General features: G+C 43.2%; 1 protein-coding gene across 2 annotated transcripts; it reads right to left on the minus strand.

Annotated features, from left to right (window-relative positions):
- Positions 1 to 433: 433 nt before the first annotated feature.
- Positions 434 to 3,918, minus strand: LOC123510130. Of its 2 annotated transcripts, none has more exons than XM_045264966.1 (4): positions 2,463 to 3,918; positions 1,816 to 1,884; positions 1,542 to 1,666; positions 434 to 1,166 (listed from the first exon to the last, which is right to left on the minus strand). In XM_045264966.1, exons 1-4 carry the CDS (start codon positions 3,483 to 3,485, stop codon positions 1,160 to 1,162), a joined length of 1,224 nt encoding a protein of 407 aa, XP_045120901.1. In that variant the 5' UTR covers positions 3,486 to 3,918; the 3' UTR covers positions 434 to 1,159. The 2 variants fall into 2 exon arrangements, with proteins under 2 accessions (XP_045120901.1, XP_045120900.1); XM_045264965.1 differs by having other exon boundaries at positions 1,577 to 1,666; positions 2,463 to 3,917.
- Positions 3,919 to 13,976: the final 10,058 nt, after the last annotated feature.

The raw sequence follows: 13,976 nt of genomic DNA on the forward strand, positions 1-13,976 counted from the left end.
GAATGCCAGCCCGTGGTGCCTCATCACTTTGGTCTGAGGTGGTGCCCTACCCTGGACGATCCCTCAGGGTGCAGGCACCGTGTGGACTGTGGGGTCAGAGCTGCCGTAGCATGGTGACACATAGGGCCGATAAAAAAAAAAATTATAGCAACGCTGGTTCAGAAATTATCAGAATTCAGCTGTAGTTACCAAGGAAATTTGTTGTCGAGACTCGAGTTTCTTTGGTGAATCCTCGAGGCGGCGTTAGAGTCGTCAGGAGGGAGAAGCTGGAGGCGTCATGATGGGATTCCATTTTCTTTTGGTGGTAACTTTATCATTAGTCATTCGGTTATCTCTCTCTCTCTCTCTCTCTCTCTCTCTCTCTCACCTGGGGTTGTGTATAGCATCAAGTGTGTGTGTGTGTGTGTGTGTGTGTGTGAAGCAGACAACGGGATATTGACAGTTCTGATTTATTTTGAATGTTTGATTATATTCATTATCATCTATAATACAGTAAATATGATGTTACGAAGACAACACTTGCACACCTTACACCAATGCATTGCTGCACTTGTCAACATAATAGCAGATATTGAAGCAACTATGCCAAGACAACTATTCTACTCGTAGTACTGTAAAACGAGAGAAAGTCTTACAGATAAATTTGTGCATGGTGGGAGTACCTTTGACATTTTGTACATACACATTTCCTTTGTAGGAACAATTTTACATTTACATTATACGTTGACGAACATCAGAAAATAATAAAAGGAATGAAATTTACAGCACTTTGCCACCATAGTGCGCTGATCAGCTGTCAGGTGCTAAGTGAATGAAGGGAAAGCGATGTTAGGATATTTCAACAACTACATTGAGAAGCTGATCACCTTAATAATTGTTCCATGCTCAGAAAGTATATTAAGATAGCGAGTTGTATAACAACGACAGACATGGGCAATCCTGGTTAATATGCATGTGTGTGTGTGTGTGTGTGTGTGTGTGTGTGTGTGTGTGTGTGTGTGTGTGTGTGTGTGTGTGGAGGGAAGAAGTCCTCAACAGTGATTTCTTGGGGAGCAATGTCCATATTATGATCTTATATGGACATTGTTGGAGAGTATTTATCGCTTCCTTCCTTCTCCGTAGAACTGGATTAGCACCACCAGATATGTCACCACCGTGTTCACCACCTGGGGGAGGAAGGCACACGAGTTAGGAACCTATTATAAACACTTCTACGCTGCACCTCCATTACGTTCAAAAGCATATAGTACTTGAAGTTGAACGTATTTTCAAAGGGTGTTTTTCTTAAGGTTCTAGTGACGGACTAATAAGCTTTCCACATGTACAGCAGAATAAATAGTCTTGAAATTCCGGCAAATCATCCCTGTGGCCTTTGAAAATCGTCATTGTGAAAGAGCCAAGCGTTTCTAAACAGGAACCTTATCATGGAAGGCAGGAAAGGAAGAAAAGAGGGAGGAAGGAAAGAAGTTGGTAGGAAGAAAGGAGGTTAGCTAACTTTGTCTTATCTATTCATTTTATATCGAAATTTTCTTGTGTTCTACCTAAAGTCTTGTAAATTCCAGGTTTTGGCTCTCACCGAGGTTGCCATGCTCTTGTTTAAGGTGAAGAAGCCGCGCCCCTCTACTTGTGCGTCCAGTCTGTCCAGGTGGTCAATTAAAGTGGCCATCTGCGGGAGAAAGGATGTAACCCTGCCATTAATTGCTATGACAGGTGGGAGGAATAATTTATGAGGATTATATAAGTGAATAGACTCTCTCTCTCTCTCTCTCTCTCTCTCTCTCTCTCTCTCTCTCTCTCTCTCTCTCTCTCTCTCACCTTGTGTTTGGCCGTCTCGTCAGCCATGGTGCTTTTCAAGATGATCAGAGGCTCAATCAGGGACTCCTTCTGTGGGGAAAAATTTTCAGTCACCGAGGCAACCCAGCGCCCCTTGCCTCTAATCTCGACCCGTTTTCTGTCATGGTCGCTCACTCCCACTCCCATTCTCTCTCTGTTCTACCTCAGTCTCACTCTCCTATTACTTCCATTCACGTCTATATTTTGTTTATTTTACATAGTCTTAGCTTTCCTTTTTTATAAGTATCTTAGGTGTTATGGTTATATTTACGTGATGCATCTTAGTTTGAGTATTTTAAGATTTATTTATTGTTTTGTTGATGTTGAAGTGGTGTCCGTGAAATGGTGTGTACGAGATTATCTATTTTATTCTTGTATTTGTCTTGTTTATTTTATTTATTTGTGTTGTCAGGTTGTATGTGTGTGTATATATGTGTGTTAGGTGGGTTTGAGAGTGTAGTGCGTGTATATATGGTGTATATTTGTGTGGGAAGTGCGTGTTTACTTGTGTGATAGTGAGTACACGTGCAGGAAAGGCGTGTTTACCTGCGTAATAAGTGAGTACACGTGCTGGGAGGGTGTGGTTACTTGTGTGATAGTGAGTACACGTGCTGGGAGGGCGTGTTTACCTGCGTGTGCACGTCCTCGCTGTAGATGGCGGCGCAGAAGATGGGGATGATGGCCTGGGCAGAGAGGAGGCTGAAGCTGAGGGGGGAGTACCAGTCAGAGTAGTCTAGGGTGGAGACGAGAGTCCAGTAGAGGAAGCAGATGAGGGAGATGATGTGGTGGGGCACGATGATCAGCATGAAGGGACCCATGATGATCTTGAAGCTCTCGATAAGGCGCGCCAGGTCCAGCACTGCCTCCTGCATGCGGTTCATGTCCCCCGTGGCGATGCATTTCTGGATTGGTGAGTTGGTGCAGCTGACGCCATACTTGACACACTCCACGATGGACTCCAGCTCGTGTCTGATGTGGCAGAGGCACACCACGAACACCTTGGAGGCCATGACCACCCACAGTACAGGCATGGAGAGCGTGAAGCTGTAGATGATGTACACGTACACCAGAGACAGCATGCGCCACACGCCGTCATTGTTGATCAGGTTGAAGCGAAGCTCGTTCAGAATGTTCACCACGAAGAAGAGGACGTATAGGAAGAAACCGATGAATAGCGGGTACGAGATACGCAGGGAACGCACGCCCACCGTCAGTGTAGGGAACTGCCGCTCGAACGTCATCCAGTTGTTGAGGAAGTCTATCCACTGTCCGTAGTAGACGAGCGCCAGCACATGCATGGACACGGCCGACACACTCATCACACACACGATCATCACCATCACGTACAGCATGAGGCCGTCTGAGGCCAGCGAGGCCTTGATACAGTCGTAGAAGGTCGGCAGGTTGAGGCCGATCATGCACACCACCCAGAAGGTGAGGAAGGGGCTGAGGCACCAGGAGTGGGCTGATTTCTTGTACGCGATGGGCAGGCAGCCCCACAGCTTGCTCCACCGCACCACGTGGATGAACGGCGTGGGGGACATCTGGGGCAGGTAGTCGTCCATAGGTGGTGGGAAGTGGTCAGGGGCAGAGATGCAGTCCACCCTATCAAAGCCCAGGGGCGGCATCCTGCTCTCGCAGTGCAGCACCATCGTCACTAGGGGTAATGTGATGTCTGGCTCCCTGCACTGGTCTCGCCGCGTCGCCAGGGGCTGTTACATTGCTGCATCTGCCGCCACTCCCTAGCGCTGTCCCGCTGCCGAGCACTGGTTTAATAGACGCTTGTTAGGCGAGAGTCATGGCCCCGCGGTAGTGGAGTGACGTGGTGAGTGGCGAGGCCGGGCGTGGGGCGCGGCAGCCACGTACTGACCAACGGGGACGAGAAAGGAGACTGAGGATCGCAACCTTTCTTACCTTCGGTCCCCTCGATGGGTGGGGCCCACTCCACGAAGAGAGCCACTTATTGAGGCGTCAGCCCTTTGTTGGTGCTGCTGCTGGACCCTCACGCTCGAAAGTCTACCATTTGGTGGCGCCGGACCTTTCACCCCTTCACCCCTTTAGCCCGTCTTCACACCAATGCCTTCTCAACGCGCACACCCTCGCCTGCACTGTACTCGCACCTCCACCTAAACTGTAAAGAGTTTTTGAGTTTTGCTGGCCGAGACTCAGGAGTCACAGGAAAGATGCACTGGTGCACGGGGCGCGGGCGTATGTTGTTGCTCAGGTTGTGTGATTTCGCTCCCAACCCAACTTCTTTTTTTAAGTCTGTTTTGTAAGCGTCTTTGTCCTCGAGATCTCTTCTCGATGGTGCTTGTTACCCACCACCTCTCCTCCATGGCCCCCACAGAATGTGTATGTGTGTGTGTGCGCGCTTGCGATATAGATCCAAAATTTTTGTCATCGTATCTGAACAAGATGCTAATGGATGCAGTTCTTCCACCTTTGCACCAATGTGTCGCCTTGTCCTCCATCACTCTGAAGAGGGACTTGGTCAGCATTCCTGTCACACTCGGTTGACATCCATCGTACACTTATTGGCTGGATCCTCTTGAGTGCTCTTTTTCGGTCATAAATCCATGATACCGAGAATTACTGGAGAGAGAGAGAGAGAGAGAGAGAGAGAGAGAGAGAGAGAGAGAGAGAGAGAGATTTCTTGTAGTGGGTGAGTCCATTGTCATTGGAGAAGGATGGGGTGACATTGGATATCGAGTAGGTCAAGGTGCCGCTGGAGAGAAGTCATATGGCGCCGGTTAGAGTGTTAGCCTCGCAGACACTAACAAATTATAACCTGCGTGGACGAGTCTTTCATGTTAATAGCGACATAAATAGAGGACGAACATAACAATTAGGAAAATCGTCTTAGATAAGGACACAGGTATTCGTTGTATGTACTGTAATATATCTTGGCAGCTTCAGTACTGTATATATGAATGCATTAAGTACATAAGGGTCATGGCCCATTTCTGTTAATTAAGTGTACTCTGCGCATTCATGAATACCAAGAGCTGTCGTAACGCTGTATTAGGTGATGCATAGTTCCTTTATTCCGGATGGTATAGCAGTAAAGGGCTTGTGTTGTTTACGTAAATGTTACACGAGAAATCCTGGATGTCATTCTGGGAAGCTTTCTTTTACGTAATATTAACGAGATTCTGGAACTCTCCCTGAATCTGTACTTCTTCCTATGACTTGATCTTTTCTTTTCTTTTACATTACTTGATATAGAATAGTTCGTAAACAGGTAAGTAAGAGCTGTTTGTTCTTCCTTTATAATCCTTTGTAAGCTTGTTTTGAAGAAGAGTTTAAAGGCACTACCTAAATTGTTCTTTTCACACTTTTCCTTATTCCTGTATTTTTTCAATTTTTTTTTTTTGAGAGTTTCAGAACCTTTTTTTTTTTTTTTTTTTTTCAACGCCTTTTCTTCACCCTCTATATCCATTGTTCATGATCAACATATAAATAGATACAAATGAAACAGATGGTCAATGGCAAACTGCAGGAATGTTAGATAAATTTCTTCTTTTTATGCAGGAGAGGGCAACTAGCCATGGGCAAAAGAAAAAAAAGAAAAAAAAGGCCCACTTGAAAAATAATGGAGTGAAGAAATACGTGTCATAATCTTCCTCTTGAATTATTACCCTTATACTAGTACAAACAAAGTATTATCTAGTGTCTTTCATCCTAGTGACGGTGGCAGTTTGCGCTCGTGGTATTGAAGGCACTAAGGCTCCTGAAGGCGGGAAATCAATTGTCTTCAAGGTCTTTTGCCTCTTTTGTCTTCTCCTGAGATCTGCTGATGTCACTTGTCCCGCTGATCATTCAAATGTCTAATAAGTGGCGTGTAGTCTCTCTCTCTCTCTCTCTCTCTCTCTCTCTCTCTCTCTCTCTCTCTCTCTCTCTCTCTCTCTCTCTCTCTGCAGACAAAGATATTGATTTAAAGGAGAGAGAGAGAGAGAGAGAGAGAGAGAGAGAGAGAGAGAGAGAGAGAGAGAGAGAGAGAGAGAGAGTTTAGATAAACATGTATTGATCATGTTAGAATATTTATAAAGTTTATCAAGTGCTATTTTTTTTAACGTATACCATTAAGAGCCAGGTGTTAATACTTGCTGTCAGGTAACTTAATCAATTAATACGTGACGACTTACGATGGTCTCATTCACCACCATCACTCACTGCTCACCATGCATCACCATCCATCAGAGACACCATTCACTGCATTCAGGTCTGTATTCAAAATCGCTCTGCTCTCTCACCACGACTATTTTCCAAGGCTAAATTGATGATTAGCCACGTTTTCAAGAGTGTTTCTCTTATTAATTATGTAGAAGTCTTTTTAATTTATCACTAGAACCGTAAAAAATACCTTACAAACTCGTGTGAATTAAACCTCTTCAGTATTGAGATTTGGGTGTGATTAAACGATTTTGTTGACATTAGTAAGGGTCTATGCAGGTCAGAAGATTAATGGCCACAGTCTTCACTATTTTAATCGCCACATGAGTTTCTGAAGCTGTATAAAATCAACAAATAGTAAACAGAATGAATAAGTAAACGCGTCATGGTGCTGAAGAGGTTAAATAAAGTCTTTGAAATAGTGGAGGTGAAGCTCAAGAGTAGTTGAAAATACGAGCCTCAGACTTGTGGGTGGGTGATGTCTGGTCTTCACAGTCTGGAGTCACCGTGTGTGTGTGTGTGTGTGTGTGTGTGTGTGTGTGTGTGTGTGTGTGTGTGTGTGGCGGAGGTGGGGGTGAAGAGGGCCACTTCTGATAGTGTTGAGGGGTCACAATACCCTCCTCCAGAACCACGCCTTGCCTTTTGTCTTCTTGCCATTCCCTCCATCCTCTCTCTCTCTCTCTCTCTCTCTCTCTCTCTCTCTCTCTCTCTCTCTCTCTCTCTCATCCACCTCCCTGCTTCGATTATCAATAAGATCATGTGTGTGTGTGTGTGTGTGTGTGTGTGTGTGTGTGTGTGTGTGTGTGTGTGCGTTACTAGAAAATTCATTAGGTACACGTGGCATGTCTTTTAAACGTGTGTTAACTTAGGTTTCATTCACTTAATGGTGCGTATCTTACCGCACCTCACACTATGTACCTTTCCTTGAGTGTTCCCGCTGACTAATGAACTTAACTATTCATTGAAAGCTCAGATGTGAAGGAGTGCTCAATAAAACATCCTTTCCTGCCCACCTCAGTACCACCACCATTACCCCTGTCATTTTCTTCATAAGGAAGAGGGAAACACGGCAAATGGCTGCAAAAATTGGTTAAAAAATGCTTTGCTCTGCTTGTCTATCTATCCATCTATCTTGTTATCTGTCTTTAGTTTAGTACCACCACCATTACCACTCTTGGTCTGCTTCTCTATCTATCCATCCGTTTTATCTATCTTGCTATCAGTCTTTTTTCAGTACCACCACCATTAATTCCTTCAGTACCATGACGCGTTTCCATATTCATTTTGGTTATTATTTGGTGATTTTATACAGCTTCAGAAACTTACATGGGGATTGAAATAGTGAAAACTGTGGCTATTAATATTCTGACCTTCATAGATCCTTGCTATAATGGTTTAATCGTACACAAATCTCAAGGTAAAAATGTGTTCAAGTACTGAAAGGGTTGAATAGGCAGAGGTGGTCATCATAGATAAGAGTGACTGATAAAGATTTATAGAGCACGTGGACTTGTAAATTTTTATGTAGCTTTTGTTCACTTTTATTGGCTTACCTCGCTTTCTATGCCTTTTTGATATACAGAAAAGTATGTGACTGAATTACAAGTGATGCAAAATACTTAATGCATTACTATGGTGTGTGTGTGTGTTTCACTGTATGATCTGCTGCAGTCTCTGACGAGACAGCCAGACGTTACCCTACGGAACGAGCTCAGAGCTCACCATTTCCGATCTACGGATAGGCCTGAGACCAGGCACACCACACACCGGGACAACAAGGTCACAACTCCTCGATTTACATCCCGTACCTACTCCCTGATAGGTGAACAGGGGCCACACGTGAAAGGAGACACCCAAATATCTCCACCCGGCCGGGGAATCGAACCCCGGTCCTCTGGCTTGTGAAGCCAGCGCTCTAACCACTGAGCTACCGGGTGTGTGTGTGTGTCGTCCGTACCTTGTTTTCTCTCCAGGACAGGCTGTGCTTTGCGATGGTTGGAAATAGAGCAACATAAACGCAAGGTAGAAGGAACATTGGGAAATTTGGTCTGATATATACCATTACTCATTATTTCGTCATATTTAAGGCAATATTCAAATTACAAAACAAAAATAAATAGGTAAAAATTGAACTGTTCTTTCGTAGGGGGATATTTAGGGTGAAAACAAATAATAGCAATGAATATTATTTGGTTGTCAGAAAGAAGTGATATATTTGTTAAGTAACCCTCTAAAATATTCGTTTTTTGTACATGGTTTGTATACTAAGAAAACGGTAAATCTCGTTTCAGAAAGAGCAGGGACTTTATAATATTCTTACACGTTATAACTTACGTATTTGTAGTAACTTTCGTGTTTCCCCACTTTCTCTTTCTTTTGATATCTTTGTCATGCATCTACATTTGCTTCCGACTTCTCTCTCTCTCTCTCTCTCTCTCTCTCTCTCTCTCTCTCTCTCTCTCTCTCTCTCTCTCTCTCTCTCTCTCTCTCTCTCTCTCTCTCTCTCTCTCTCTCTCTCTCTCTCTCTCTCTCTCTCTCTCTCTCTCTCTCTCTCTCTCTCTCTCTCTCTCTCTCTCTCTCTCTCTCTCTCTCTCTCTCTCTCTCTCTCTCTCTCTCTCTCTCTCTCTCTCTCTCTCTCTCTCTAGGACACTCAAAATGCAGGTGAAGAATTCCATTACATCTTAAATTTAGGTCAGTTCTCCTGTGTCGTTTTCTTTCATTCTCTTGTTTATTATGATCTGATTAAACACGTCCCGGTGGCTTAATTACCTCCCTTTGTCTCGAGGAATACGAATGAAATAATTAGACCAGTAAGACAACAGTATATTACATGACATGGAGAGAGAGAGAGAGAGAAAGAGAGAGAGAGAGAGAGAGAGAGAGAGAGAGAGAGAGAGAGAGAGAGAGAGAGAGAGAGAGAGAGAGAGAGAGAGAGAGAGAGAGAGAGAGAGTTTTTCATTTTTTCTTTTCTCTTCTTTTATTTTAATTTTTCTTTCTTTATATCTTTATTTCCTTGTATGTTTGTTTTTCATTCTTTCTTCTTCTTCTTCTTCTTCTTCTTCTTCTTCTTGTTCTTTGTTCTTCTTGTTCTTGTTCTGCTTCCCCTCCTCCTCCTTCTTGTCCTCCTCCTGCTCCTCCTTTCTTTCTTTCTTCTTTCTCCTCTTTCTCTCTCTCTCTCTCTCTCTCTCTCTCTCTCTCTCTCTCTCTCTCTCTCTCTCTCTCTCTCTCTCTTACATTCCTTCTTTTAATTCCTTCCTTCCTCCCTTTCTTCCTTCCTTCCTTCATTCATTACTTATTTACTTCCAAGATTTATCTCCTAATGGCCTTTCATTCATGCTCACTGTGGATAAAAAGATCTGACCTCCTCCTCCTCTTCCTCCTCCTCCTCCTCACCTCTTCCTCCTCCTCCTCCTCCTCCCTGGTTTGCTAATAGGTCACGTAAAAAGAAACATGCAAACTTTTAAAATATTTTCGTCATGTTATTTTTTTTACAATTTTACATTTCTTTTTTTGTCTTGTGTTAAGTAATTGTTTCTCTTTCTTGCTTACTCATTCTGTCCTTCACTCACTCACATATTCACTCACTCACTCACCTACTCATCATTTTCCACTTTTGTGTCTGGTTATCTTTCTCTTTTACTTTTATTTTCTCCTTCCTTCTATCATCCTATAGTTCTCACCTCCTTTCTATCTTATTTTCTCTCTTTTCCTCCCTCTCTTCCTCCTTAAAATTATCCACTATCCTCGTATTCATTCTTGTATCCTCTATTTCACTTCAGAACGTGGTAATATAGATCAAAGAAGAGATATACAGAGGAAAACAAAGGAAGGCAAACAACAATAAACACCGGGAGTCCTACTAGGTTGTATGTTGAGACTCTTAACTAACTCCCAGACATAGAGAGGGAGGTTTCAAGACATTTGTTCCTGAATTTTGGCTAACTTTTTCACCTATTTTTAAGGGAACTAGTATTTGAAGTGGGTCTTTTTTTAAATCTTGTGTTGCCCTTGCATTGAAAAAAAGATAGTAAAGAGGAGAAGGAGGAGGAGGAGGAGGAGGAGGAGGAGAGAAAGAGTAATGGGTTCAGATGTGGGTTTCAGAGGTGCTGTATCGACGTTGTATAGATTAGCTAATACACCAGGTCTGATTGGTTTGCTTACTTTATTTGTCACATTTCTTTCCCTTCTCGTCTATGTATTCTTCAACTTTTTTTTTTCCATTTATTTGACTGTATTTTTCTTTTCTTTTCATTTTTTTTTAGCATTTGACTTTTCTTTGTTATAAGGATCAATGTTTTTCTCTTTTCCCCTCTTCAAAGTCTTCTCTCTCTCTCTCTCTCTCTATATTCCACTTCTCTTTTACATCTTTTCTTTTACTCTCCTTTTCTCTTATCCTTTTCCTTTTCCCTTGTCTCTCTTTTCATTTAATTTTCCTCTATTCCTCTCCTTTTCCACTAGCTTATCTATTTTCCCTTTTTCCTCCTTTCCTTTCTCTTTCTTTCCGCCTCTGTTTCATCTTTTCTTAGTATCCCCATTATCCTCTTTTCTCTCATCCTTTCTTCCCTCGCTTTCTCTTCATTCTCTTCCTTTTCCTCTCAAGTTTCATTACCTTCCTTTTCGTCTCTGTTTCACCTCCCTTCTTCGTCAGTTTCCTCTCTCCATTCTCTTCCTTTATTCTCTCTTAACGCTCTTTGCTTCCATTTTTTCTTTTGCTTGTCTTCTTGCCTTTCCCTTCCCTTCCCTTCCTCTCCCTCTCTCCCTCTCTCTCCCTCCATTCCTCATCTCTCCCTGCAAATGGCCGCTCATTTATCAAGTTTACCGTTGTTGTTTCTGCTGGTGTTGAAATCAGTGTTGGCGAGGGTGATTGAGGGTGTGTGTGTGTGTGTGTGTGTGTGTGTGTGTGTGTGTGTGTGTGTGTGTGTGTGTGAGAGGAGGTTGGTGTGTGTGTGAGTGAGGAGGTGGGTGAGTGTCTAAGAGTTCTCTCCATCTCTCTCTCTCTCTCTCTCTCTCTCTCTCTCTCTCTCTCTCTCTCTACTTAGTTTCCACCGTTGTGTGTGTGTGTGTGTGTGTGTGTGTGTGTGTGTGTGTGTGTGTGTGTGTGTGTGTGTGTGTGTGTGTCCGTGAGGATTATAATGAAATGAGAATGATTATAAGATTTAACATTCATTGCGTGGATTTAAGGGGAAGAGAGAGAGAGAGAGAGAGAGAGAGAGAGAGAGAGAGAGAGAGAGAGAGAGAGAGAGAGAGAGAGAGAACCTGAAATGAATAAAAGAGGAAAGGAAAGAGATAGATAGAGAGAGAGTATAGTTGAGAGGGGAAGGATTAGGGAAAAGAGGGGAGAGAGGAGAGGAGAGGAGAGGGGAAGGGGAGGGGAATTAATGGGGGGGGGGAGGGTAAATGGATAACAGTGGAATCATTGCATCATTTATTTTATTTCAACTTTTATTTATTATCGTTTGCTATTTTTTTCCTCTTTTTAATTTTTTTTGTTATGGAGTTTTGTTGCGAGGTAATACGGTGACGTGTGTGCGTGTGTGTGTGTGTGTGTGTGTGTGTGTGTGTGTGTGTGTGTGTGTGTGTGTGTGTGTGTGTGTGTGTGTGTAGTGGTGTATTGGGAGGGAAATGTTTTGTGTATGTGTATGTGTGTTTGTAAAGAGAGAGAGAGAGAGAGAGAGAGAGAGAGAGAGAGAGAGAGAGAGAGAGAGAGAGAGAGAGAGAGAGAGAGAGAGAGAGAGAGAGAGAGAGAGAGAGAGAGAGAGAGAGAGGACTATTCCAATGAGGAGGAGGAGGAGGAGGAGAAGAAGGAGGAGGAGGAGGAGGAGGAGGAGGAGGAGGAGGAAGGAGGAGGAGGAGGAGGAGGAGGAGAAGTAAGAATAGTAGGAGGAAGAGAAAGAAAAGAAATGGGGAGGGGAGAGTAAGGAGGGAGTCGATGGAGGGAAGCGCACCATACTTAAATCATCACACACACACACACACACACACACACACACACACACACACACACACACACACACACACACACACACACACACACACACACACACACACACACACACGCTGAGGGAGTACCATTGATTAATTAATTTAGTGAAACATATTTTGAGTGAAAACTTACACCTATTTTGCTGAAGTGTAAGATTTCCTATTAGTGTGCAATTAACACAAAGAGAGAGAGAGAGAGAGAGAGAGAGAGAGAGAGAGAGAGAGAGAGAGAGAGAGAGAGAGAGAGAGAGAGTCCTGAAAGCCCAATAAAAGCAGTGGCGCGCCGCTAACGAGGAGCAGTGCCAAACAGTGCCAAGTGGTGCCAAGTGCTTCGTGACCGTGTGGGAAAAATGAAGAAGGAAAATCATTTGGCCACAAGTTTGATTGACAGCTCGGCCTCTTGAAACTGTGGCCATTTTCTGTTGCTTCTACTGTTGCTTTCATTTTGGCCTCGTTTGTGTGTAGAGACAGAGAGAGAGAGAGAGAGAGAGAGACAGAGAGACAGATTATCCCCTCACTCACTTAAAACACAGAAAAAATAAACAGGAAAAATAAACTAAACGAAAGAAAAAAAGTAGAGAAGAAGAAGATAAGAGAAACAGGGAATAGGTAAAGAGGGAGAGAAGAACAAGAGGAGAAGGCAAGGTCAGGAGGATAGCCCATGAATGGAGGAGAGAATAGAGACAGGGAGTAAGGGAGAGGGATGTAGGGAAAAGGGAGAGGGGAGAGAGAGGGAATAAGTAAGGAGTAAAGGGTAGAGACAGGTAAGAGGTGCAAATTAACAGGTGTGAATAGAGGTATTGTATGAAAGGTGTGTGTTGATGAAAATAATGAAAAAAATGAAAAGAAAAGGAAAAAACTTCGTACTAATTGCTTTGTCTTCACTTTTAGAAAAAAAACTGACTTATTTTTCCCTTTCTCCTTGTTTTTCTCTTTCATTCTTGTTTTTCTCCATTTTCTCTGACTTTCTTTTCCTTCCTTCCTTCACCTCACTTGTTATTTTCCCTCTATTTTCTCGTTTTCTTTGTTTCTTTCTTCTATTATTTCTTTCCTCTATTTTTTCATTTTCTTTTGTTCTTTTCCTCACGCCAACTTTTATTTCTCTCTTAAGGAAAAATCAAAACAACTGAAAACACACACTCAGGTTACAGACAGATTTTCTTTGCCATTTTCTTTTATATAAATGTTACTTTTATGGCATCCTACATCACTGTCTCATTCCTCAATCCTCCTCCTCCTCCTCCTCCTCCTCCTCCTCCTCCTCCTCCTCCTCCTCCTCCTCCTCCTGCTCTCTAAAGGACAGTGTGGAAGCTGTGGGGTGGATTAGCCAATTTCCTCCAAAGTGGATTAATTTAGAGTGGACGCCAGGGCACGTGGTTATAATTGTCTCTCTCTCTCTCTCTCTCTCTCTCTCTCTCTCTCTCTCTCTCTCTCTCTCTCTCTCTCTCTCTTGGCATGCTAATCAACGCTAATTTGATTTCTAATATCCATTTATTGATCTAACATCACGTCTATTGTGTGTGTGTGTGTGTGTGTGTGTGTGTGTGTGTGTGTGTGTGTGTGTGTGTTATGTATGTTCTTGTATTTCAAATCCTCCTCCTCCTCCTCCTCCTGCTAATCCTAATCCTAATCCTTCTTTAAATCCTCTTCCTCCTCTCATTTTGCATCTAATTCTCCTTTTCACGTGGGAGAGGAGTTGAAAAGGAGACTGTTTAGGAGAGAGAGAGAGAGAGAGAGAGAGAGAGAGAGAGAGAGAGAGAGAGAGAGAGAGAGAGAGAGAGAGAGAGAGAGAGAGAGAGAGAGAGAGAGAGAGAGAGAGAGAGAGAGAGAGAGAGAGAGAGAGAGAGAGAGAGAGAGAGAGAGAGAGAGAGAGGAGAATTAAATGAGACAAGTAGGAAAGAAAAATATGTGAGAAACAGGAACAGGACGAAGAGAAAGATGAGAAGGAGAAGAAGGAGGAGGAATTAATGAAAGAGGATGAACAGGAA

The sequence above is a fragment of the Portunus trituberculatus genome, chromosome 28 (assembly GCF_017591435.1).
Source record: "Portunus trituberculatus isolate SZX2019 chromosome 28, ASM1759143v1, whole genome shotgun sequence".
NCBI lineage: Eukaryota > Metazoa > Arthropoda > Malacostraca > Decapoda > Portunidae > Portunus > Portunus trituberculatus.

Coding starts and splice junctions, on each gene's coding strand:
- LOC123510130 (XM_045264965.1), bottom strand. CDS start 3,485: ATGGTGCTGCACTGCGAGAGCAGGATGCCGCCCCTGGGCTTTGATAGG. Junction 1,885..2,462: donor GCGAGGACGTGCACACGCAG/GTAAACACGCCC, acceptor TTTTCCCCACAG/AAGGAGTCCCTGATTGAGCC. Junction 1,667..1,815: donor ACGAGACGGCCAAACACAAG/GTGAGAGAGAGA, acceptor TTTCTCCCGCAG/ATGGCCACTTTAATTGACCA.